The 27650-nt window shown below is 34.2% G+C and overlaps 1 protein-coding gene across 3 annotated transcripts; it reads left to right on the top strand.

The window, feature by feature from the left end:
- The first annotated feature begins 3288 nt into the window (after positions 1–3288).
- On the top strand, positions 3289–8227 carry LOC112289720 (uncharacterized). 3 transcript variants are annotated; one of them, XM_024535203.3, is made up of 3 exons: positions 3289–4020; positions 5802–7053; positions 7388–8227. In XM_024535203.3, the coding sequence occupies exons 1-3, from the start codon at positions 3898–3900 to the stop codon at positions 8113–8115; spliced, it is 2103 nt and encodes a 700-aa protein (XP_024390971.1). In that variant the 5' UTR covers positions 3289–3897; the 3' UTR covers positions 8116–8227. The 3 variants fall into 3 exon arrangements, with proteins under 3 accessions (XP_024390971.1, XP_024390973.1, XP_024390974.1); XM_024535205.3 differs by having other exon boundaries at positions 3329–4020; positions 7400–8227; XM_024535206.2 differs by lacking the exon at positions 3289–4020 and adding an exon at positions 4881–5076.
- The last annotated feature ends 19423 nt before the right edge of the window (positions 8228–27650 follow it).

The raw sequence follows: 27650 nt of genomic DNA, 5'->3' as shown, positions 1-27650 counted from the left end.
ATTGTATTAAATAACTTATTATGGAGATCAGTTTTGAAGGATAAATCAAGAGTCAAGGCAAAAGCCGTTATTATTAATAGTGTCATTTTAGATCTAACCAAAGAGGCAAAATGGAAGGAAGCTATGCATTGGAATGCTTATTTAAAGATGGTTAGCAATCGACTAAAGGTAGGTAATATACAATATGAAGATTATACTCTTAGTTATGGCTTATTCTATTTCAAGTAGTAAATTTATATATCTAAAAATATTAAACTTTGAAAGTGCATACTTTACAAGAAATATGACATTTCAATATCTGAATATTTGAAATGAGAGAAGACTCTAGAATGGATCTCAAAGACATAGTTTTAGACAGATTTGCCACAAATACTTTGTAATCATATCATGGTTGTTGTCTTTGTGAATCAACTCTCAAAGCAATTACACTTGGCCGTAGTGCACTTAGATATTGATGTTCAAATGCTTGCATAAGTCTTCTTTGATACCATCTTTTATCACCATAGATTCTTTCGTGTCATCATTTCAATTTGAGATTCATGCTTCAAAGGAAGTTTTTAGCAAGCTTTATTCAAGCTATTAGGCACATAATTTGTCATATCTACAATCTTCTATCGTCAAACAGATGGACAAACAAAGCATGCAAATTGGACCTTGAAAGATATATTGCGAGTATTTGTGGTGGTTCATCATAATGATTGAAATAAATACTTGATGCTCATGGAGTTTGCTTATAATGATAGTATTCAAGCAAGTATTGATCATTCACCATTTTTCTATAATATTGGTCAACATTCAATTATGCCGGTAACTTTTTATCGTTTCATCAAATCAACAATCTGATAATAGAAGAATTTATACAATAGCTTATAATGGCCTTACAAGAGATACGACATCGACTCTTTATTGCACAAAATTGACAATAGCAGTATGCGGATAACCATTGACAATACGAGACCTTTCGAAAGGATAATTAAGTGTTACTCTCTAATGCCAACTTGCCACTTGCTACATCAATCCAAATCCATAAACTAACACCTGAATGGCTTTGACATTTCTGCATTTCTGCAGTGATTTTTGATGTTGTATACTACCTTAAGCTTCCGCCACATATTTGAGTCCATTTAGTCTTCTATGTTTTGCAACTAAAGGAATTTTATATCAAGCCATAGTACTTTTGGAATTGACAACAACTACTACCATCACTAATTATAATTGATGACCAACAAAAATATGAAGTGGACAATATTTTGGAGCATCACTACCTTTGTCGTGGTAGTGGACAACCACAACTTCAGTACAAAGTTCTTTGGAAAGGTTATTCCATTCACGATGCAACATGAGAACTTGCACAAAACTTCACCCATTACCAAAAGACAATTTAGAGATACCATTGGAAACAAAACGAAGACGTTCCATATTAATGGAAGAAAATTAACTATAATAAGATATAGATAAGATAATTATATAAATAGTTATAACCATGGAAGTTTCTAGAATTGAAGTTAGATTAGTAGATTATATAGGATCCATTATAGAACATTCTAAAAAAAAATTAGGACGGTTATTTACATAGGGCCCACCATAAAACCTTCTAGAAAAGGCTTAGGGTGGTTAACTTGGTAGAGCCTACCAGAAAACCTTCTAGAAAAAAAATTTAAGGGAGTTATCTAAATAGGATCCATCACCTAGGAATATTTTAGAAAGTCTAAGGTAGTAGAACAGGGTATAAATAAGACCAGTGAGGGCCTTTTTGAGGCATCTAATCAAGTATGGCTTTGGAACTTTTCTCTTAGTAAAATTTGGTTTTCCAACTTTTTGTTCAGTTTTGTTCTATTTTGTTTTTATTTGCTCAATTTTTTCTTTCATGTCCTATTGTGTTTAGTTTTGTTTAGTTTTGTTCTAATTTATTTTATTCTATTTTGTTCTATTTTGTAATGAGACAAAGTTTATCATGTTAAAGTATTTTAATCAACTAGTTAGTTAATATCTCTTATCTTTAATAATTTCTTTGTATTTTTATATCATGTTAAGATAACAAATTCAAAAATAATCTATATATTAAGATTGCTCAAGGAGACAAGTCGTGGCTCTCATTCACTACATGCACTCTTCTTAATTTTCATCAAAAGTAAAGCAAAAGAACAAAGTTGATTCAAATTTTTATTAATAAAAAATCAAACAAAGTGCCCAAATGACTAGGAGTTTATTAATCATTTTCAAATTTCTATAAACTTATGAATATACTTATTAGAGTGTTCATGAGTTGATTTATTATTTTTTTGGTAATATTAGGAATAAAAGTTAGAAATTGTGCTACTTCTAAATTATATGTTATTTTATTTCTTATCTTATTTTTTAAGAAATAGAAATAGTTTTAGTTTATTTGATAACTCATGTCAATGTATTGCTATTAGATTAGATTATAAGTTTACTAATTGAAAATGGAATTAATAGGAGCGACTATTTTTTCAATAGATAATTGATTGCAAGTCTTGGCATGCGGTGTCAAAGAATTCAAATTTGGCATTTTTGTGATTGGATATTGGTTCCTTTAGTTTTTTATCAACAAATTTTGGTTTTTAAAGGTTATCAATTTTAGACAAGTGTAAAGAAGACCAAACAATCTACACATACATATCAAGCTTTGATGTCTAAAAGAAGTTGTTATATCTGTTAAGTGGAACAAAGATTTTGGTTTCTTAGATTTTATATGATTGGATGTTGGTTGCATTAATTCACAAACATATCTTTCAAAATAGCTTCATTTGAGTCACACTTTCTGTGACAACAACACATGTTCATCTAGTGTTATTTAATCTCTTTCTAATATACATACATCAATACATATTTATTTTGATACATATCAATAATTTACTTAGTAAAGTTAAAACCATCAATTAGTTAGTCGATTGATTAATTTATCAAGGATTGCCATGAAGTTGGCTGAATCAAAATCTTAAGCATATGTATATGATAGTTGTATGAAACCCATGTACAGATTTTTTTTTCAACATATGAGGGTGAGGAGGGATTCCTATGGAGCGTGAAAAAACTGAGGAATTAGGAAGGTATGAAAGAGATGCTGCTTGTTGGGTTGGGAGGGCAAGGCTCTGCTAGAGGTTCTTGCAAACGGGTCCTGTTACTACTTATTATATTATTATTATGAGGTCTGTCTCTTTGGTGACCTAGGAATTTGAATTAGATGTTCTCTTGCATAGAGGAACGTTTGCCTCAGCCGCGACAAGACGCCGTCACGGGCTGGATTCCCCCTTGTACACAGAATATTCCTAGCCAGTGCTCCCTCTCATCTCCGAAACATCGCATCTCCTTGTGGTTGCCTGGCTATGGCGTCAAGTGGCGCTCCCTGTCCTTCAGCTTCCGCTTGCGCCTCATTGTCCCGCCTGCGTTGTTTTCGCTGCTCTTAGTGATGTTTCCCACCGTATTCTGTGTCCCGTGTAAACAAGTTGTATATCCTGCCTCTGCTTGGTGGCGTGTCATGAAATTTTAGGGTGTTTGTGGTAGAGCCTGGTCTTTTTTGAAGGAGTTTCATCTTTTATTGATCGTAGAGAGTTAGAATATGAAGAGCTTTTAAGGGATGGCTTTATTACGTGCTAGATAGTTATTTTCGCTATACTGGGGTCCTAGTGGTGTTCTCTGTTTGGGGTGTAGTCTAGTGGATTTTAGAGAAGTGGGTTACTGCCGGGACGCTCATTTCATTCTTTGTGTAGGCGATGCTAGGGTAGTAGAGGACTGCCGTGGCGATGGGAGAGTGTGTCCAGATGTCCTTGCTGATGTGATTTTTAGAACAAGTTAGCAGCAACGGGTTAACACTCAAGAGTCGCTAGTGCCTAACGGCCCCTTCCCCTTCATTATTACTCCTTTGTGGCGTTGGAGATGGAAGAAGTTGGTGTAGCTTTCGTGGAGAAAAACAATTTTGCCCGCAAGTTGGGATCAACTGATAAGAAAACTCGAGAGAAAGGACTATCCTTGCTGGTATTTTGGTTGTCGTGCCAGAAGGTAAGCTAATGTGTTTCATGATTGTACTTCAAACGTTATCAGTTGTAAAACACTATATTCTAATGTCAACCAATTCACTATTAATGGTTCTCTTAGATTCGCGAATGACGATCCTGTTTTGTGTGTTCTGAAGTCAGTGTTATTTAAACCCTATCTGTCGCGTCCAGATCCTCAATCCCCTTGCTGTGTACTTGCTATGTTTAGAGAGACTTTCGTAGGTGCACCATTGTGGCTTTGCAAGTTACTAGGTAGGAAAGCTTTAGACAGAAATTGGGTTAATTTATTGCCCTATGGCTCAGATCATCCTAGTTCCCGGGTATCATTCTAGGACTTAACTGCCAACTATTAGCGAGCTTAAGGCTTGGAGAGTGGTAAAAATGGTGGTTATAAGTTTCGAGGGTTATCGAACTTCCGATGGGCGGGGGGGTTTAACCCAGTGTTTAAACAAAGTAGCTGTATAGTTCCATTTCTTGACAGTTTTGCATGGGTTTCGGAGCAATATCAAGTTCCACTTATTTTAAGCGGTTGATATCTGTGCTGTCTTCTAAATTTCTGTTGTCTGTGCTCCTTGGCGTCAAATTCTCAATGGGTGCAAATTCAAAACTACAACCCAGAATCTGGCGTTTAATCCTCATGCTTCTTTCGGAACGTGGTCGGACAATTATGACGCACAAAATGTCGTCAAGCTAGCATTTCTGTGACTTCTTGATGTTAAGTGTTGCAATCTTGCGTTACCCGTGCCAGTGAATTTCTGGTTACCAGGTTCACTGATTTATTCGAGGGTTACTTCGCAAGTTCTATGTATCACAAATTCACGTTTGATTTCGCTCGCTTTCTTGGCTTTTGCTATTGAAGGTCTTGAGACAAGTTCTATATGGACAATATACTACTTTCTCCCAGTTGCCCTTTGTTCTTATTTTATTAAGGCGCCTCGTCATAGGGTACGTATGTGCTACTTAGGCGTCCTTGTACTGATCGATGGATCTTCTTCACAGGATGCACTATTCACCTGCAATTGGTGAAGGGTTTCTTTGTCTTGTTTTTCAAATTATCGCGGTTAGTTTTCAACTACGATTGGTTGTTCTCACAGAGTTGTATTCTATGTTCTGTCTACATCATTCTTGGGTTTTATTTCTATATATATGTGCTACTTAGGAAATTCATCCATTTTTGTAGTTTTTGAAAGCTTTGTCAGTTACTTCAGTTTTGTCAAGTGGTATTGAAGTAGATGTTAAGCTTCATCGGCGGTTTTCTGTCAGAGTTAAGACTCTACGCCGTCCTAGTAGACTTTCATAATCCTATTTTTCAGGAGGTAGTGAAGGGCTTAGCCATGTACAGTGCTTTTAATCGACCAGCTTTTTGACTCTGCCTACTTCACGTTCATAGCATTGTTCATCTTAAGAGAAGAAATCATGCTCCAATTTCGCCAGTTGAAATTCCCTGCATTCATCAAATTATTACTTCGTGCCCTTCTCTTCTTACCTTGCTGTTCCCCCACTGTCGTTTTGGAGTTCACCATCACTGACGTCAATCCAATGCCACGCTGTTGACGCGCATAAACTATGTTTGGAAAATGAATCAGTTAATGAATTAGGCAACACACCCTATGAGAGGTGATGGATTATAAGTTTGTGGTTGATCGATTCTTTTTCTTTTTCTTTTAGGCGCAGTTGATAGCTTTGCCGACTTACATCGTGAAAATGCTCTTTGAGGCCATCGTAATCATATGGCTCCAATGCGATGATGTGCTGTTTGAGTTATCATCTTTGGTTTTTGTGCAGGGTGTTGGTGAGGATGAGCTGAAGAAAATATGGAAAGGCTTGTTTTATTGCTTATGGCACTCCGACAAGGTACATGTGCAAGCAGATCTCATTAATAAGTTAGCAGGCATTCTTGAAAGCTTGGATGCGGATACAGCTCTGGCGTTCTTCGAGGTTTTCCTCACTACTATGCGACGGGAGTGGAATGGAATCGATTCGCTTAGGCTGGACAAGTTTTATCGCCTCTTGAGACAAGTTTTGGTTAAAGTCTTTGCAATTCTTCAAAGGAGCAACTGGGATAAGAAATCTGTCAGGAAATTCATGAATTCTTTGGTTGAAAGATCACTTCTTGCCAACGATAAACATCCAGCTTTGGGCGTGAACCTGCACCTAGTAGACATCTTTCTACCCGTTCTTCGGAAGTTTCACCCTTTAGATGCTGACACCTTCAGTCTGATGCTGCAGCCATGCTATGCTACTCTTGGCAGTGCTCCTGATAAATCTTTGATGAAGAGAGTTAAAGAGGGTGTCTTTATGCCTCTCTTGGAAGAAGCTGTGACTTTTGTGAAAAATACTCAATGTGGTAATGAAGTTGATGAGAACAGCTTCGGACCACATGTCGTGTCACTGTCTCTAAGTGCACGCATTTTCGAACTAGCTTCGTCTGAGACCACTCCTCAAGCTAATCGCAAGGTTTTTTACGAAATCCATGCGGAATGTACCAAGGTGGACCAGTTGGTTGCTTTTGCAGGTATTGATTTGAATTTCAAGAAGATTAAGGATAGCTCTAGCCCTGACTTGAGGATGGGTGAAGTAGTCGTCAACAGTGCGACCAGGCAATCGGCAAGACAGATCGGTGAAAGGTCCAAGAGGGCTTCGGAGATTTCAGAGATTGGTGTGGAAAGAAAGATGAAGAAAATCAAGGATGTTCCAATCCCAACTGCTCAGTCGTCTCACCCTCAGGCAATTGAACCTGAAGCCTTGAACGTAAAAACCGAGAAAAATACAAAAAAGCGGACGCTGAAACAGGCTAAGTCAAGGAATGACAAAGAAATGGCAAGGGACGCAGGCGGCGAAGCAGCGGAACTAATTGATGCTGAAGATGTCGACTATAATCTGAGTTATGAACAAATTAAGAAGGTCGATGTGAAGGAAATGAAAGCGGCAAAACTGGAAGCCCTTGTTGAGATTGCTCCAGTCGAAGCTTCCAGCAAAAACAAGAGAAAGGGAAAGAAGAGTATGGGAAAGGAGAAGGGTAATCATGTGCTAGCAGGTACGCTTAGATTTTATGTTTAGATCTAGGACGCTGTCATTTCTGAGTTACTGGTTGGTTTAAACTGTGGAATGCGGGGAGGTCTGAGTGTCGAGTGCGGTTAAGTTCAAACACTGTTTTAGAAATTTAGCGGACAAAGGTCTCCTGAGTATTTTCGGTTTAAGGTAGAAATATCGAGTCCTGAACAGTTTCCTGTCATCACGATTACAACGAAGCAGCTAGTTCGCAATGATTATTTCTCATTTCATCCCTGCAATGTTTATTTAGCTGGAGCAAATCGTTTCCCCTGAACGTGTCCGAAAGTCCCTGGATTAATTTCAAGTTTTGTATGAAGGAGTCGAAACAGACAGGTCACTGGAGCTCCCCGAGCAGAATTTTGTTGCTAGTGGAGTTAAAGTCGCAAAAGATGGTTTAAAAGCGCAGCTAGGGGATACCAAAAGTTCAACTGCTCAGTTTCTTGTGGGAGCTGGAATGTTATCGGGGATGAGAGATGCGGATTCAATGATGAATCTCTGTGTGAAAGATTCTGTAATATCGAACCTGGAGCAGAAGTTTGCTTCTATAGCTGCGGAGTCGGATCAAGCGGCTGCTTCTAACGATTCGTCTAGAGAACCGATCTCTACTGGATTTGTAGGTAAGAAGAAGCGGAAAGGACCGAAAGCTGCCAAAGTAGCGGAGTCCTTGTTAAGTGCGAACAGTCTTTGTCCAGCACAGTCCTCGAAGTCAAATGGAGTAGATCAGATGTCAGAATCCAATTCAACAAAGAAGAAAGTTAAATTTGTTCTGAAAAATAACATAGTATGGAAGCCAAACAATCCTCTTCCCCCCCAATCAATGCGAACTCCACCATCAGCTACTCCAAGAGGCAGTGCATTGAAGAAGGGTGTGCCAGCAGGGCCAATTCGAGTGGTATCATCACGAAAGACTAGTTCAGCCTTCAAGCGACGGTCTCCCAGCCAAACATTGTCCATCACGAACCAGAGGTCGGCAAGGTCACGGAAAAGTTTATCTAAAGGCCCGCGGCTAGCAAGGCGAGTTCGTAAATCACCAGTGTCTTTGTAGTGGTTAGTGTCCTTAGCTTAGTGGAACTTGTGAAATTGCCGACATTTGTATACATTCTTTGGGTTGGTTTAGGGTTTTTAATTTGAAGGAATTTGCATTTCTTTGCTTCTAATACTACGTGCAGTGAAATGGCTTCCACAGATGAATGAAGTGGTCTTCTCTTTCACCGTCTGCTTTCTTATGACACATACGGTCCCTTTTTGTTAATGTCAGGTTGGTCGGAATTGGGATGGATTTGTCTTCAGCTTGCTCTGTCATTGCTCTGTCAGTGTGGATAGATTCTTTCCACTTGCGATGCTCATTCTTTGTATCGTGCCTTTGATTTCATTGATTGCCTAATTCATTGATTTCAAATTTGGATGTCTCTTGCATCTGTTGTAGTATGGTGTTGTAGTATGGTGTTGACTGCCTATAATTTTTTGACTCAAGTTTGGGTAGTATTTTTTAGGGCCTCAAAGATCCCTTCTATTTGCCTTGCAGCTTAAAGTCATTGCTTATACTAATCACAAGAACCTTCAATATTTCAAATCAGCACATGTTTTAATTATTGCCAAGGTTGTTGCTTCATGTCTTTGTCAAGTTTTGAATTTAAGATAACTTATTGATCAAACAACAAGGTCTGTAAGATATTTTTTTTAGATTTTCTTATTTTACATCAAAAGCACAAGATTCTGTATTTATTCAACAACAAATGATTCATTTGAAGGTAATGATTCATTAGAAACACTATATTCTTATGTTTCTATAGATTTCATTTTGAATCTTCCTAATATTAAGTTTTTATAATACTATATTTGTAATACTAATTTTTGTATAAAAAAAATTGATGCTTAATTGAAAACATCTATCAAAACAAAGACAAAGAGTCAATCAATTATCATTAAAAAAAAATAGAAAATAGAAAATAGAAAAATAGAAAATATATATATATATTTTGTGTATTTTGTATATATATGGCGTTAAAGAGATTAAGAATCAACAACTAACAAATTCAACTTCAAAGCTTTTGTTTACTAAGTTATTAAATGATGCATTAAAATTATCATTGTAGTAGGGCATAGATAAAATATTTGTATTGTGGATGTATAGAAATAGGTAATTGGAGTTGTTTTTGGAAAGTTTTTAGAATTGAGTCTAGGTTGGTGGTCCATATGGGATCTACCATAGAACATCTAGAAGGATTTAGGGTGGTTATTTAGATACGGCTTACTTCTAGAATCTTCTAAATGAGTAATTATCAATATAGGATCCACAATTTGGGACATTTTAAAAAATTCCAGGATGGTTGGGCAAAGTATAAATAGGACTAATTCAAGCCATTTAGATATTTGGTCAAGTATGACACTTGTTCCTTTTTCTAAGTAAAGTTTGGTTTGTATTTTCTATTCTCTTTTGGTTCTATTCTCTTTTTCTTTGTTATGCATTTCATGTTCCATTTTGTTTAGTTCTGTTTAATTTTGTTATAGTCCGTTTTGTCCTATTTTGTCATAGGATATCTATTGCTATAGATTGGAGGGGTTTTAAATCTTAGAGAGAGTTTAGTCATGTTGTCATGATGTAACATGGGTAATAATTGAAAGAGAGAAGAAAACATTATATTATAGAAGATCTTATTTTAAAATATTATAGCAAATATCTTAGAAAATAGATAATAATAAAAAAGATAGTAAAATTAAAATATATTATTATTGCCTTTTTACAAAATAGACTTCTATTTACTTTGTAAGGCCAGAAATAAGACAAAACAAGGTAGATTGAAAAATAAAATGATATAGGCATATGTAGGAAGGAGTTAAGAATGGATTTTAACAAAAATTACCTCAAAAAGCTAAGAATTGATACCTAGAGAGGACTAGTTGTCAACCTCACTCAAAATCAGACCTTGAGGCACAAAACCATACATATTCAATAATTGTAAGGTTCTTTGGTAGATTAGAGAGGAGGATTTGATAGCAAACTTAATAGAATTTCTTAAAACATTAATTTTGATTGATTTGAGTGTGTAATGACTTTGTAAGAACTTTGCAAAGTCACAATTGTTTTGGATGACTTTGGAATTTGTGAAATAAAAAGGATATTATGTTTTGGAGAATTTTATGAATTTGGTAGTAGATCTATAATTCAAATTTTGAGGACTCATGAAAATAGTTGTTTGAAATATATGCTATAAGTTTGACCTTCATAAAATAGTTGAATTGAAGGTTTTTGAATTTCAAGTAGGTTGAGGTTTTGGAAATTGTACTTTGAGAGGTAGTTAGGATTTTTAAGATTTTTAGCAATCTACTAGTTAGATTAGAATGAAATTTTCATGTAAAGGTAATAGAATTGATTTTCTATCCATTTGTAAATTTTGAAAACAATTGAATGGTGTGAAAAAGAAATATTGGCACTAGAAGAGTAACATCAAAGCTAAAGAAGGAAGTAGGCCAATACTTGAGTAGATTTTGATATTTATCTTCTGTTTGGAGATATTGGTGCTAAAAGACTAGCATCAAGGTTGAAAAAGGATGCAAGTCATTATCCCAATTTCGATATTTTTCTTCTATTTGGTAAGTTTTATTCTTTTCATATTTTTTGTATTTATTACTAACTTAGTTGTTGAAAAGTGTGTAAAATTTTAAGCAAGATCAATAGTTTAATCGATAGATATTGAGGTCCTAAGTTGTACTTAAGATTTAAGAATTAGAATTTGATTAGGATTTAGTTAGGATTTATGATTGCACTAAGATTTAGGATTTGTTTTGGAATTTAGGATTTATTTTGGAATTTAGGATTTAAAATTGTTTCTTTTGTAATTTCTTTAAAGTTTTAAATTTGATTAAAGCTTATTTATCATTTTTAAGATTTAATTAAAGCTTATTTAATATTTTATTAGAATTACGATTTTTTTTGTTGCCATTTCAATTCTATTTTCTATAGTTAAGTGCTCGATGCATTCTCGAGCAAGATTTCATGTACTATGACGTCGTTTCTTTGATATCAGAGTGAGTGTTAGTCTGTTCTTTCTTAGTATGTTAATAGCTATTGTCACGTGGAGGTCAATTATTGTGATTACATTGGATATTGTTTTGGAGCTATCACAAGCTATCTTAAAGAAATTAGTTAGAAGTAGAAAAGGCATTATAGTAGCAAATTCCACCAAAAAAATTATAGCATGGGATATATGGCAGAGCCATCTTAGATGAAGGCTCAAATATAACACCTCTTAGACCAAATAGCTACTCTATAAGGGCAAATAGAAGCCTTTAGAATAAGGCAATTGATCTTTGTTAGGCTGAAATTGACTAAGCCAAATACATATTCAAGGACTTCAAGGCAAGAAGATGTATGCCAATAGCTCATTAGTATTCAAGAATACCTCCAATTATCTAGAGTAAATACCATTGAAGAAATTATGTATATAACCTATTATTTGAGAGGTGTGACAGCCATTTGGTGGCAATATTGAGCTCAAAATTATGGAGCTCAAGGTCGATTTTGTAATTGGGAGGAATTTGAGACCAAGATTATAAGTCAATTTTGGCCCATTAATATAGAGAAGTTAGTACACAATAAGTTAGCTAATCTTATACAATCTAGGTCAATATAAAATTATATCTCCTAATTCAAGTCCATTTGTCTTCAAATTGGCAGCATTTTAAAAGCGGAGATGATAGGTCAATTTGTATGAGGGTTGAAATCTATAACTTAGCAAGAGATCAAATTAAGGAAGCAATTAAGATTGTGAAAAGAATCAATGCCATAGATTTTAGAAACTGTAGAGCACAACTTATAGTGCAGAGTCATATGCCACTATTTAGTATCATGGCATAACAACCAACACTAATGGAGATTGATGCCTTGCAAGATTCATTGATATTGTAGTGATGACAAATATTGGTGCAAAAGGGATTGTATTTCTATTGTCAAGAATTAATCCATCAAATTGGAGATTGTTCAAAATATCAAAATTTAGGCAATACCAAATCAAGGTGGATTCACAATTTTAAGGCTCACCAAATTGATAAAAAAATAGAGCAAGGAAATAGGATTCCTTAGTAAAAGCACTAAAAGCCAATATTAGGAATAGCTATTGTCTCTTAGAGATAAATGGCATGACCTTAAGCAACTATTGGAAGGATCGATTGGTGTGTCTAAAGCTTCAACTGGTATGTCTAAAAGGTTGACTTAGACGACATTCATGTCAAGTGTTTGTAGATTGAGGCTCTACAAAAAATTATATCTCGACTATAATTGCAAGTTGACTTGCTAGCAAGGACAATTTTCTTCAAAGATGATAGACACAAGGTGATTCTTTGTACCTCTACATTGAATAAGATAGAAAAATGATGTGGGATTAAAGGCTTACTTATAGGATTGATATTTATGAAGAAACAAATATAATATAAGCAAGTGATATATGTAGTAGTTCCAAATCTTATCTCAATAGTAGAGAAGATATTTAAAGGAGCAAAACAAGTAAAATAACTTGTATGTGAATATGAAGATGTCTTTCATATTAACTTACTTAAAAGCATGTTACTTGATCGAGGTACCTTATTTCAAATAAAAATATTACCTAGGACCAAATTAGCAAGTCCACCAATTTATTGCTTAGTATCAAATGAGCTTAAAGAATTATAAAAGATATTGGACAAACTCTTGAAGAAAGACCTCATTTGAGAAAGCACGTTGCCATAGGAAGCACTTGTACTCTTTATTCTCAAAAAAGATAGTAAATTTTGGCTTTGCATAGACTATCAAAGCCTCAACAAGTAGACTGATAAGAATGTATATCTACTTCTATGTGTGGATGATCTTTTTGACTAACTTTGAGGTGCAAACATCTTTAGCAAATTGGACCTTCAAAGTGGCTATTAGCAGACACCTATTGCAAAAATAGATATAAAAAAGACAACATTTTATATACGCTATAGATAATTTGAATGGCTTATTTTATCTTTTAGCCTTACCAATGCTTCAATCTCTTTCATAGGTCACATGAATAGATTATTTAGGAACCTTTTGAGCTAATATGTAATTTTTTTCATTGATGATATACTAGTCTATAGTAAAATCCTTAAAGAGTATGAACAACACTTATGAGAAGTGTTAATTCAGCTACTAGATAGTTGCTTCTAATGCAAGTAATTAAAATATAAACTTTGGAAGTTGAAGGTCACTTTTTTGGAACATATAGTATCTTCCAAAGGCATGTGCATGGAATAAAACAAGGTGAAAGTGGTAGAAGATTGGCCAATTTCTAGGAATGCTTTTGAAGTTAGCTCATTCTTAGGGCTTACTGGATATTATTGCCATTTCATTTGGTGATTTGTATACATTGCTGCCTTATTAACAAGCTTTTTGGAGATGGGTGCCCCATTTGAATGGAAACTAGAGTGACAAAGTATCTTCAATAGGTTGAAGGATGCACTCATTACTACAATATTACAATTGTATAATTCCAACCTTTTTTTTATACTTGATATTGATGCTTCTAACTTTACTATTGGAGTAGTTCTTTAATAAGACTTTGGTAAGGGCCTTCAAATTTTTGTGTATGAATTATGGAAGCTCATAAGGATAGAGCGTAATTACTTTGTACTTGATCAAGAGCAACTAGCAATTGTACATGACATAAAGATGTGGTGACACTATTTATTGGAAAAGCCAATGACTGTTCAGATTGACCATTGATCTATAGTACACAATTTGTATCTAAAAAATATGAAATTATAATGTTATTGTTGAAAAAAATAATTACACCTCTTCAATATTCAGCTTGAATATAAGCAAGGTAATAATATATCGTACCGAACACCTTATTGCAAAGACCAATCTTGAAGGCCAAATTGGAGGACAAAGCAGAAATTGCTACCATTAATAATATTGTTTCAAATCATATTAAAGAAGCAAAATAGAAAGAAGCTACATATTAGGATGTTTATTTCAATCTGATTATTGATCAGCTGAAGATGGAGAATGTGTAGTATTAAGATTACTAACTTAGTAATGGCTTGTTTTATTTTAAAAAATAGATTTATATACTTGATGATACTATATTTTGGATGTGCATACTCTAAGATAGATATGATATTTTAATATCAGGACATCTAAAACATGAGAAGATTCTAAAATGGATCTCAAGGATATGATTTTGGATATATTTGGATTGTTATGTTTAAACTTTTATGTGCTCTTGTAAATCATGTCAATATAACAAAGTATGCAACGCAACATCTTTTGGGCTATTGTAGCCAATTCTACTACTTATGGCACATTAGGAGCAAGTGACTATAGTTCTCATTACATATTTATGATAAATTCTTCAGAAAATGACATCATGGTTGCTATTTTTGTAGATTGACTTTTGAAGCAACTTCACTTAGCTATAGTGTGCTTTGATATTGATACCTCAATACTTACATGGATCTTTTTTAATATTATCTTTTGTAACCATAGATTACCTTGTGTCATGATTTCAAATTGGTATTTATGCTTCATGGAGAGTTTTTGGTAGATTTTGTTCAAGCTAATGGATATATGACTGGCTATGTCTACGATCTTCTATCTTAAAATAGATGGACAAATAAAGCATACAAATTGGACCTTAGAAGATATGCTATAGATATTTATCACAGTTCATCATAAAGATTGGGATGAATATTTAATGCCCTTAGAATTTGCTTATAATGATAATATTTAAGTAAGTATCAATCATTCACCATTCTTTCTTAATACTGAATAGCATCCGATTGTGCCAACAGTTCTCTAACATGTTATTGACATCAACAACCTGACAATAGAAGAATTTATACTATGGCTTATAATGGCCTTATAGGAGGCATAATGTTACCTTATTACTATATAAAATTACCAAAAATAATATGTAGATAATCATTGGCAATATAAGATCTTTCAAGAAGATAATCAAGTATTGCTTTTCAATGTCAACTATCTACTTATTACATTGTAGAATGGATAAGATTTTTTTGTTTTGCAATACATAGTATGTAGGGTTAAGAGAAGTTAGTAAACTGATGAATGGATAATTTAGAAGGCAAGATAGATGATTCAGTCAGAAAAAATAGATATCATTGTATTATGTAGTGGTTGGCATTTTGAGGTAAGTATAAGTAGGTTGAGGAAGAAGTAAAAGGGGCCAAATTGTGATAGTCATGAGCCAGGATAAGCTTGGTGCTACCTCTTTGTTTTCTTTGTTTCTTTGTAGTTGAAGAATAATGGATAGTTTTTGAATAATGTGAAATAAAATTCTGAAATGAAATTTTTTTTTAATGTTGTAAATAAAGTATGGAATTTATTGTAGATGAATACAATAGAGAATTGTAAGTAGACAATTGGAAGTATTAGTAAAGAATGGTTATGAATGGAAGAATTATAATATTGAGGTTTAAAAAGGAGTCTTTAGAGTCTGAATTTGTGTGAAGAAGTATAAGAAGAATGACAGTTAAATATAGAGGATTTTAGTGATTGGATTATGGAGTGATTGTATGCTGTCTTTTAAGATAGTATAATATAACATATCATTGTCATAAATTAGAAGAAGAAAAGAAACAATGAATGTGAAGATCAAATTATCGATTGTAATATTTGATAGAATATAGAAGACAATGTAGCATTCTTGGATGTTTTTAGTGATTCAAAATATAGTTAATTGTGTAATCCTAATGTGTAAACTCATGCAGATAAGTCTTTATCTATGTTTGAATCTCCTTATACATGTTTATTCGGATTAGATAAGTGTAGAGTAAGTAAAATGACAATTATATTTTGGTGCCACTGCCGAGGATTGATAATAGTATTGACTGTTAGGAATTAATCGGCAAACATGTGGTTGTAGATCTTATACGAAGAGGTTACAAAATTATTATTGGTTCAAAAGTAAAGCCAAATAAATAGTTAAAGTCGACATAGAAAGTAATTTCAGTAGTATATGATAAAAGATTATGGTTAATAAGAATGAAAACATCGCACTCAGAAAAACATGCCAGTTGAAAAGAAGACAAGGGAGAGTGCAAGCAAGAAATTTGTTGCAGGATAAGCAAGAACGGAATCTAAAAAGGAAGCAATGACAGAGTTGGATTAAATCATGGTTGCATGCCTATCGGCATATCCGAGCATACAAAGAACCTAATAGTCCATTAATATTTCAGTCATATATACCATTAAAAAATTTGCAAAGAGTATTCGCAAAAAAATTTATCAACAATTGAGCATATCTTTTGAGTCTGTTAATTGAAAGTAAAGGAGGCACAAAAGAATTGGATCCTCCATTGGGTTCATTTCTAATAGTACGTATAACTGATTCTAGTAATACTGGTTCTTCAAAATGGCAAAAATTGCTTACCAATAAAGGCTAATTTAGAGTATTTCAAAATTCATCATTTTTACCTCCAATTCAACTAATAAAATTATTTGTAGATAATAATAATAAATTAAAGAGGTATAAAAGTAAAAAAAAAGATAATTGAAGAAAATAGTGATTATTTTAAAAAAAAATCAAGTAGAACATTGACATCTTTAATGGCGACGGAGGGCCTAGCAGTTCTAATTGCAGTTCAAATAGGTACGATGGACAATCGCACAACTAGCATAGCTCTATTACCTACTTTTAGAGGTTTGGCAGGTACAAATCCAAATCAATATTTGTCTAAATTTTTGAGTGCATGTATATCCAATAATGGTAGAAATGAAGATATTTGATTGAGATGGCTGCCAGCAACCTTAAAAGACAAAGCATTTGAATGGTAAAATCTCCGACCTTTGGGCCAATTTCTTAATTGAGAGGTATTGAAAAATATATTTTTAATCTATTTTTGACCAATTGGATTTGAAGAACATCTGAAGGAAAGATTAATGAATAATAGAATAATACCAGGAGAAGCGATACAGTCATATTATGGACGAGTAGGAGATATTCTTTAGAAATGGTCAAATAACCAAATGCCGGATTCGTTTATTTTATCTATATTGGTTAACAAACTACACCGACCAGAATTAAAGATGTTTGTGAAGGAGGCCCAACCAGCCATTATTGCTTCCTCACTTGATTGAGCAAAGATATGAAAAGAATGTTATTATGATGAATTCCTAACCACAAGAGCCACGATGATTCCATCTCAAGGAGGTTATCAAATATCAGCTTAGAATGAAGCAGCGAGCAATTACACAAGAATGATTGATTACGGTATAAATATTAGTGCAAATCCATAGGAAATAGTTAATGTTGTTCCATTATAGACTGTACCACCAACAATAATAGTTCCGTATTCTCCATACTCTCTATATCAAAAATCAATACCTATAAAAGAGTTACTTAATGAATTAGTATTAAGAGATTAAAATGAGGCTTTGTTATTAACTTTGATAAAGAAGATGGATGAATTGGTTATTAATTTGGTAAAGGATAAAGAAAAGAGGCATAAACTAACCAATATGCACTCCAATGTTTGGTGTGGTAATTGTAAAGGATAAGGCCATTTAGTAACGGAATGTTCTTCACCACCCTATATGACTATGCAATGTACATTTTGTAGGGGTAAGTATGCCACCATTAATTGTTAGAATTTATGAAAGCAACAACAGTTTGGTAATCAGACCATGATTCAACCAACTTTGTGGGATGTTAATCAAGTCCAAATAAGAAATAGGTTTGATTGGAGTGGAAATTATTTGAATAAATAAAATAATAATTTTTTTAATTTTTAAAATTCCGAGTATAATCAAGAAGGTCGACCCAATGTTCAAGGTTTTGTGCAAAATCAGCAAGAATATTTTCAATATCCATCCATTCAGAAACCAACTTTAGATTCTACAGTACCAACTAATCAATTGAAATCATTTATCCATCCAATCTAGAACAAGCCTAGCTAGTATATACATGTAGAAACACCTAATATTCTTTATGGAGTTAGAAGAAGACTACTTCGATGTTATTATTATAGGCACATAGGACATTATGCTAGTGAATGTCTTAATCTTAGAGCTAGTGATGAATATGCTATAGTATGTAGAAATTGTAAGCAATTTGTACATACTTACCAACAGTGCAATGCTCCATTTAATTTCAATAATCAAGATCAACAAATATAGTTGAGCTAACAGTTAGATGATAAAGATTATATTCAACAAGAATCATTAGTGAAAGAAAACTCAGAGAATGTACAGACAATAATTTTAATCACAAGAAAGGATTTAGTAACTCAAGGAGTAAAATTGAAACTAATGAAATAAAAGAGGGTATTGGAAATCACTTTTAATATAGAATCGTATGATATTTTGAAAGATTTGGATGTACTTCAGCCTTCTATCACAATGAAGTAACTTTTGACATTAGCACCAAAATGTTGTTCTACATTGAATGCCTCATTAATAAGACATAAGACTTGTAATAGAGAAATTCACAAAATAAGTTAGAATCTCGATCCGGAGGCATCAACTATCAATGTATCATTTGATGGTATTCTAGTTCCCAGAGTTCAAGTGGATGATGGCTCTAGTGTCAATTTAATGAATGCCGATACAATAGAGGACTTGGATTTAAAACATTTATTACTCACAATATTGGTATTGAGAATAGTAGATCATAGTAGGGTGAAACGTAGTATTGACACTGTAATCATCATAATTACATACAAAATTGATTATATTATTTTTTGCTTACAAAGTTCTATATTATCATATCAAATTTTATTGGATCAACTGTGGTTATATCAAGCCAAAGTTAAGAATGATTGGGATCGTGGCACATTGACCATTAAAAAAGGTAGTGATCAGATTGTGTTACAAATGTATCCAGTGTAATATCATAGAAAATTTCAATTGCCAAGATCTAAGATTACATCGAAAGATAAGAGTCAATTTGTTGAAGATGAATACGAAGCTATTCAGACAATGTACTTTGGTGAAGTTCAAAATACCTCAAAGCAGAATGGGGTGATTTACCAATGAGGAGGCCTCGATAAATATATAATATATTAGGACGATACAACAAACTTTGATCACACTATTATTGATTGGATGAATAATTTTGATGTAAATCATGTCAGTGCAATGAAAATGGAGTTGTGTAATTCTAAGTTGTTGAATTGTTTGAAAGATTATGAACCAACAAGAAAAATCAAATAAGAGGTTGTTGAGGAACTTGTGTGCCAATCCATTAACTTAGGCACCATTGAAATACCACAAGTTATTAAAATATATACCAATATTACGAGTATCGAGCTGAAACATTGGAAAGAATTCTTCCTAAATCATAAATCTATTTTTGCTTGATCGTATGTAAATTTAAAAGGTATTCATGCTAAGGTTTGTGAGCATCAGATTATTTTGGAGGAGGATACTACACTCGTTCATCAAAGATAATACCATCTTAATCCAAAATATTTCTTTATAGTAAAAAAAGAATTTAAAAAACTTTAAAATGTGGATTTTATTTACCTAGTTCTATGTGGTGAATGGATTTCACTAATTGTCATGGTGCCAAAGAAGAATAGAAAAATCAAAATTTGTAAAGATTTTTATAAATTGAATGCGGCAACTAAAAAGGATTATTTTTCTTTACCTTTTACGGATAGTATCCTTAATATAGTAGCAAGATATGAATGTTAATTATTTTTGGATGATTTTTCAAGTTATAATCAAGTTAAAATTGTAAAGAAAGATTAGTTAAAGACTACTTTTATTATGGATTAGGGCACATTTGATAATAAAGTAATGCCATTTGGATTATGTAATGTCCTTGCTATATTTTAAAGAGTGATGATGTAAAAATTTCAGGATTATTTATGATTATCAATGGAAATATTTTTAGATAATTTTTATACCTTTAGTATGAAGACAGAACATTTGGAATATCTTGGTAAGTATTTGGATCACTGTGGTCATTATGAAATCTCTTTGAATTTGAAGAAATGCCAATTTGGAGTACCGTTTGGTAAGTTATTGAAATATATTGTCTCACTGGCTAGTATTGCTACTGACCTAGATAAAATTACTAATATATTGGCTTTACCAAAGCTAAAGATAGTGTCAAGTATTTATGGTTTTATCAGCCATGTCAATTATTATCGATAATTTATTCATTCATTTATAATTATATGTCAGTCTTTAACTAATCTCTTAAAGAAATCACTATGAGATGGATCTAATCTAATTTGGACTGAAGACTATATAATTATGTTTGAAGAATTGAAACAAAAATTGGTGTTTGCCCTAGTACTAGTTGCACCTTCTTGGAAAAAATTATTTCATATTTATGTTGATGCACCCAATATTGCTATTAGTTTGATATTGAATCAGAAAGATGAGAATGATTTTGATCATTCCATATATTTTGCTAGTTGTCAATTGGTTGCAGCCGAACAAAATTATACTACTACAAAACAAGAAGTGTTGGACATGATCTATTCTATGAAGAGATTTTGACATTATCTGCTTGATTAATCATTTGTATTTCATGTTGATCATGATACTCTAAAGTAAATGATTAATAAACCTCAGTTGAATAGATGCATTGTTCGATGAATATTACTACTTTAAGAATTTAATTTTACTATTAATGTTCAAGTAAGTAAGAAATATGCCAATACAGATCACTTATCCTGATTATCCAATATATTGAAAAATAAATCTATCTATGATGCACTTCTTGATGCGTAGTTATTTTTTGTTGATATGATTATACCAAAATATAATAAATTGATTCAATATCTGACATTTCAAACATTTTCAATTCCATATAGTGAGAAATTAAAGAAACAATTGATTTTAAAAAATGTGCAATATAAAATGATTGATGACACCTTATATAAGCAACGGCAAGATGGAATTTTATGCTGATATATCTTTCAAAGTGAAGTGCATACCATATTGGAAGGATGCCATTTGAATAGTTGTAGAAGATATTTTGCTAGTGATAGTACTGCTCATATAGCTCTAATGGCTAGAAATTGGTGGCCAATCATGTTTTTGGATGCACACCAATATGTCTGACATTGTGATCCTTGTCAACGAATTGGTCAATCTACCAAAACTTTTGCCATACTATTGGTACTAATTTTGGTATAGGCACCATTTGAAAAATGAGGGATTGATTTTATAGGATCAATTACACTAGCCTCCCAAAATGGATAGAAAAGATATATTTTGGTAGCAATTAATTATGTCACCGAATGGATTGAGGCTATGGCAACAAAAATTGATAATACCAATATATTAGCCACATTTTTATATGAGAATATTATCACCCATTTTGGATGTCCTATTGAATTGATTAGTTATCGAGGAACTCATTTTATTAATTCTATGATTACAACCTTGATGGATAAATATGAGATCAAACATCAGAAAAAAATCCCATATCATCCTTAGGCCAATGGAAAAATTGAAAAGACCAATGGTATTCTATGTAAAATTTTAACTAAAATAATGTTTGGTGTAGAAATGGATTAGGATACTAAATTGCATTGTAGGCGTATTGTATTGCATATAAAGTGACTACCAATTCCACACCATTCTAATTACTATACAGACAAGACACAATCTTACCAATTGAATTGGATGTAAAAAGTTTGAGAATTATATTAGATGAAAGTCTTTGCGATAAAGAATCCTTCCAATATTGGTTAGTAAAATTAAAAAAATTGGATGAAGTTAGGACTACGGCTCTATTTATTATAAAAGCTAAACAACATGGACGTAAGAGTTATTATGATAGTAAATTATGTCCTAAGTTGTTTCTATCCAATGATCTAGTACTGCTTTATGATAGCAAATTTAACAATTTTTTAGGAAAATTTCAAGTCCGTTGGTATGGACGATATCATGTAATGGAAGATTTTCTTAATGGATTTGTTCAATTGGAAGACTTTTTGGTTATCCAATTTACCACATGTATCAACGGAAATAGAATACTATTTTTTTATATGTAAACCTAGAACAGGTGTTAAAAATTGAAAGGAGGAAAGCTTATTTTTTTAATGATAGATTATCTATAATTTTAGGTGTATGTTGAAGTAAAGATGGCTGATGGTTAGTTTTGGATACTAATACCGACTAGTAAAGAAATAAGAAGTGAGATTATGATTAACAAAATTAGGGATTCTTGATCCATACCTGAGTAAAAGTTAGGAGTAGGGCACTCAGTGGCAGTTGTTTTAAGTATTTCTTATACTGCTGTTTGGAGCATACCAACTTGGAGAATAAGATTTACTTCAGTAAGCAAGAACATAGTATTAAAGCGTGTAAGGAGTGAAAAGCCAATATCACATAATGTTGATAGAAAGAGTGAAGGTAGCTACGGACAAAGAAGAAAGAGATCAAAATGAGAGAGCTAAGAGCAATTTGGAGTTGCCGTCCTTGTGTCAAGGACAAGAACTCGATGAAAGCTAAAGAGTAAGTGAGACTTTTCTCAAAAAAGAAATAGGACAAAATAGAAATATGTATATTAAGAAAGAAACTGGAATGGCTATTGCCAAAATACAAGAAAACTAGAGACCCTTGAAACTAGACTAGAAGCAAGAAAGGAGTTGACAAGAGTGAAGAAGCCTTCACTCTTGTCTCTATATATACTATCTAACTAGGGGCTACGTGGCGACGTTCTATAGGACCTCCAATATGTGTTGACTTTGTAGGACACATGCCTTGACTTACAAGGCAAGTTTTTCTACGTGTGGGCCACATAGTTAGCTTGATCTTCAAGCTAACAACATGTGTGGCACATGGCCAACTTGTTGACCACGTTTCTAATCCAAAAAGTCAATTAAAGACACCTATGAAGTCAAAGCAGCGTCTAGGAAGTTTCTAGGAAGCTTTTATATTAAATATTATACAATTAACTTACTTTTATCTACTTTTACTTACTTCTACCTATTTCTATATGTAATTATTAGCTTATATGATTATGGCCGTGACATTACCCCCCCTTCTAGAGACGAGTTCCACGAGGAGCGGTCATCATATGTTGAGGAAATCTATGATGCGACGAATTATATTCGCCACATACTCTGATCTCTGTTCAAATCGAAGATGATTGATAGGGCCTCTCAACCATCGGTAGTGTCCCATACCAGGGCGGGAAGACCACCCAGTTATTTGATCATTATTGAGGCCTTCATAACTTCCTTCGAATAGAATATTCGGAACACCATCAGGAGTTGTTCCTACCTCTAGCAAAATCACCAAACATCGGGAGTCCCTTCCCAAATCGTGATACCAAACGCGTTGTATCTCACCATCTGTTCGAGGAAGAACATGTCGTTCTTGAAGATCATCATCTCGATTGCGTCGTCTTGAAGGTTGTGACAATCGTAATGTCTCGTCCGGCAGGTCAGCAAACGAAGGTTCTTGAGTTGAATCCGCTGGTTGTTGGCTCTCCATCTAATTAGCGTCACAAATGTAAAGAAGTTACAAACAAGGATAGGAAATTGAATGTTATCTTGCCTCAATCTTGTCTCTTTTATAAGAGAGGTTTTCATCTTGGTTTTGATGGATGTCGTTGATGAAAAACTTTGACTTTAGCTGATGCATTTGCTAGATTCCTGGATGGCTCCCATGTGCGCTCACTAATATCATATCCGCGCCAATGAACAAGATATTCCAGCTTATTTCGGCGCCGCCTTGAGTCTAATATCTCTTCCACCTCAAATTCTTCATTATTATCTACTTCTATAAGAGGCGGTGGCATTTGTCTTCTTCCTTGTATATCCACTGTCTTATATGGTTCAAGAAGAGACACGTGGAATACAGGATGGATCTTCATTGACTCCGGTAGATGTAACCGATATGCAACTGGGTTGATCTGTTCAGAAACAGAAAAGGGGCCAAGCCTACGATAGTCCAATTTGTCACAAGGTCGAGTGGTCTTGATATTGCGACGAAGTAGCCATACCTTATCACCCACGTTGAGTTGTGGTTGCTCTTTACGATATACATCTGCATTTATCTTTTTTCGTTCTTGAGCTTTCTTCAACTGCGCCTTCATTATTGCATGTAACTCTGACAACCGATTTGCCATGTCTTCTGCTGCAGGATTATCAACTTTTAAAAAATCAAAAGTATCAAGTCGTGGATGATAGCCATAATTGGCAAAGAAAGGTGTTTGTTGCGTGGAAGAATGTACTGTATTATTATAAGCAAACTCTGCCAATGGCAGAAGGATTGTCCAATCATCTTGTTGGTAGTTGATGGTACACCTTAAATACTGTTCCAAGACTTGGTTTACGCGCTCTGTTTGTCCATCAGTTTGAGGATGGAAAGCTGAAGATAGCTTTATGTCCACTTTTAAAATCTTGAAAAGAGTCCTCCAAAATCTCGACACAAATTGAGTTCCCCTATCCGATATGATATCTTTAGGTAATCCATGATAGCGATAGATATTATCAATGAAAAGCTTAGCTGTTTCTTCACCTGTGATAGATTTTGTACATGGCACAAAATGTGCCATCTTGGTGAAACGATCTACTATCACAAATATAGAATCATAAGATCTTGAGTTTGGAAGATCTGTGATGAAATCCATAGAAACAGAAGACCATGGTTGTTCTGGTATAGGTAATGGCTGAAGAAGTCCGTAAGGTCGATGTTGAGGAATTTTTGATCTTGAACAAATATCACATGATTGTACAAAGTCTTTGACTGACTTCCACATTTGTGGCCACCAAAAATCTCTTGATATGAGTTCCAGAGTCTTATTATATCCAAAGTGACCTGCTGCTGGAAAGTCATGACGTGCTTGAAGAACACGCAAACGTGCTTTTCCTTCTGGAACATATAGGCGTCCTTCAAAATATAATAGATTATTCTTGAACTCGAACTTAGAAGAATCATGAGACTTGGAAGAATTATTCTCGATATCATGAACAAGAGGGTCTGAGGACATACTGGACTGGATTTGCTTGAGAAAAGTTGAATCAACAGTCAGTGTTGATTTCACTGCTCGGAGATGAAATTGCTCCGGTTTCAAGAGGACCGTTCTTTGTTGCTCAAAAGCTGCATCTCCTTCTTTTGGTGCAAAATAAGAACGTCTAGACAGGGCATCGGACAAACCTTGTTGTTTTCCTGGCCGATAAGTGATAATGAAGTCGAATCTTGACAAAGACATACTCCAACGAGCTTGACGACGATTCAACACGCGTGCTGACATGAAATACTCGAGGTTCTTGTGATCTGTATACACAGTGACTGGACTAGAAGCACCTTCTAGATAATGACGCCATTCTTGAAAAGAATCCACGATTGCAAGAAGTTCTTTATCGTGGATCTCATAATTGATCTCGGCTGCTGAGAATTTTCTTGAATGAAAAGCTATCGGATGAAGTTTGTCATCTGTTCCCATTTGTGATAAAACTACACCCAAGGCAAAATCCGATGCGTCTGTTTCCATAAAAAATGCCTTGGAAAAGTCAACACGATATAAGACTGGTGCAGAGACAAACGATGTCTTCAAGGCTTCAAATGCTGCTTCCGCTTCTTGATTCCATTGGAATTTATCTTTACTAGTCAAGCGTGTAAGTGGAGCTGCAACTCGTGAGAAGTCTTTGATGAAGATCCGATAGTAATTGGCAAATCCCAAGAAACATTGGACATCTCTTACAGTCTTTGGAATCTTCCAATCCATGATTGTTTGGACTTTCTTAGAATCCATCATAAGACCATCATTTGAAATGACGTATCCTAAAAAGTCAACTCGAGTAGTGTGAAATACACACTTTTCTATCTTGGCGTACAATCCTGCATCTCTAAGTTTTTGTAATACTTGACGAACATGTATTTCATGTTCTTCAACATTCTTAGAATAAATCAGGATATCGTCTAGGTAGCAGACGACAAAATTGTCTAAGAATTCACGAAATACATCATTCATGAAATGTTGAAAAGCAGCTGGTGCATTCGTGAGTCCAAAAGGCATGACATTGTATTCAAAGTGTCCGTACCTAGTTCGAAACGCAGTCTTCCATTCATCTCCTTCTTTGATCCGTACTAGATTATATGCTCCTCTTAGATCTATTTTTGTATAGATCTTAGCTTGATTTAACTGGTCAAGGAGTCCTGATATCAAAGGCAATGGATACCTGTTCTTGATTGTGATCTTGTTGAGTCCTCGATAGTCAACACACATTCGTAAAGATCCATCTTTTTTCTTTACGAATAAAATTGGAGCTCCTGCTGGAGATTTTGAATGGCGTATGAAATTCTTCGCTAAATTCTCGTCAATATATGTCTTGAGTTCAGCCAACTCATCTTGCGATAAACTGTAAATTGGTCCAAATGGTGGCTGAGTTCCTTCCTTGAGATCGATTGAACAATCGTATGGGCGATGCTCAGGAAGAATATCTGCATTCTTTTTCTCAAAAACGTCTTGATAATCTTGATATTGACTTAGAATGCCACTTGAAGTCTTTACGCTTTCAGAAATAGGTGCAGCATAAATAGCAAAAGTTGATCCTTCTTTTGCTGCGTGTATAAATGCTTTTGCACTTATAAGTGCGGGTTTTACTATACTAGACTCATGGTTTTTTACTTGATTAATAGAACTGTTACTAATGCTCCGAGGAAAATCAAGTTTACGAGAAATCCAATCTATTCGAGGATTATACTTTTCTAACCATGATAAGCCTAAAATTACTGGATTAGAGGGAGATCTAATTATATTAAAAATTACGCAACTACTATGACCATTTATTACTACATCTACAGGAAGTGTTTCGTGAGTTACATCTCCAGAAGACAACGGACGACCATCTATGACTTCTACGTGTACAGGTTTAGTTTTTTGTATTAATGATATTCTATGACATCTAGCAAATTCTTCATCTAAAAAACAAGCTGAGGCTCCTGAATCTATCAAGGCAGAGGCTTTGTAATTATTAGGTCCTAAACGCACATCTATTATAAAACAAGGAGATGGTTCTGAGGAGAGGATAGGACCTTCATTAGAAGTTGTACAAGATTCCAGCCGCACGGTCCCTATTGTAGCTGGACGTACTCGTTTTCCGACATACTGTCTTCTTTGACAGCCGTACTCCTCATTTTGTAGTTACGTCGCTTCTTTGGACAATGTTGAGCAGTGTGCTTAGGTTCTCCACAATATAAGCACAATCCTTCTTGTCGACGACGAGACTTTTCTTGCTCAGTAAGAGGTTTGAAACGTACCGCATCAATTTGCATATCTTCTACTTCTGAAGGTATGTGTTGAGGAGACGTCGGTGTTGCCATTGAATTGTAGTAACGTTGAGGCCCACTTGTGCGACTCTCGGATCGAAATTCAAAAAGTCGATTGTCGCACTTCACAGCAAAGTCAATTGCTTGACTCAATGTTTGAGGATCAGGTAAATTAAGCATCAATTTCTTTACCTCATATTGTAATCCGTAGAGAAATTGACTCACAAGTGCGGCATCATCCCACTTGATATCAGTTGCAAGTTGTCGAAATTGCGAAGCATATAATGTTACTGATCGATTGCCTTGTCGCAAAATACGGATCTTGTTGGTTGCAACACGAATTGCATCATGTTCTCCAAACATGGATCGAAACT

This window comes from Physcomitrium patens, chromosome 12 (genome assembly GCF_059467195.1).
Source record: "Physcomitrium patens ecotype Gransden chromosome 12, ASM5946719v1, whole genome shotgun sequence".
NCBI lineage: Eukaryota > Viridiplantae > Streptophyta > Bryopsida > Funariales > Funariaceae > Physcomitrium > Physcomitrium patens.
Note: the sequence above shows the minus strand (reverse complement) of the source record. Positions and strands in the feature narration are given on the sequence as shown.

Coding starts and splice junctions, on each gene's coding strand:
- LOC112289720 (XM_024535203.3), top strand. CDS start 3,898: ATGGAAGAAGTTGGTGTAGCTTTCGTGGAGAAAAACAATTTTGCCCGC. Junction 4,021..5,801: donor TTTGGTTGTCGTGCCAGAAG/GTAAGCTAATGT, acceptor GTTTTTGTGCAG/GGTGTTGGTGAGGATGAGCT. Junction 7,054..7,387: donor GGGTAATCATGTGCTAGCAG/GTACGCTTAGAT, acceptor TTTTGTATGAAG/GAGTCGAAACAGACAGGTCA.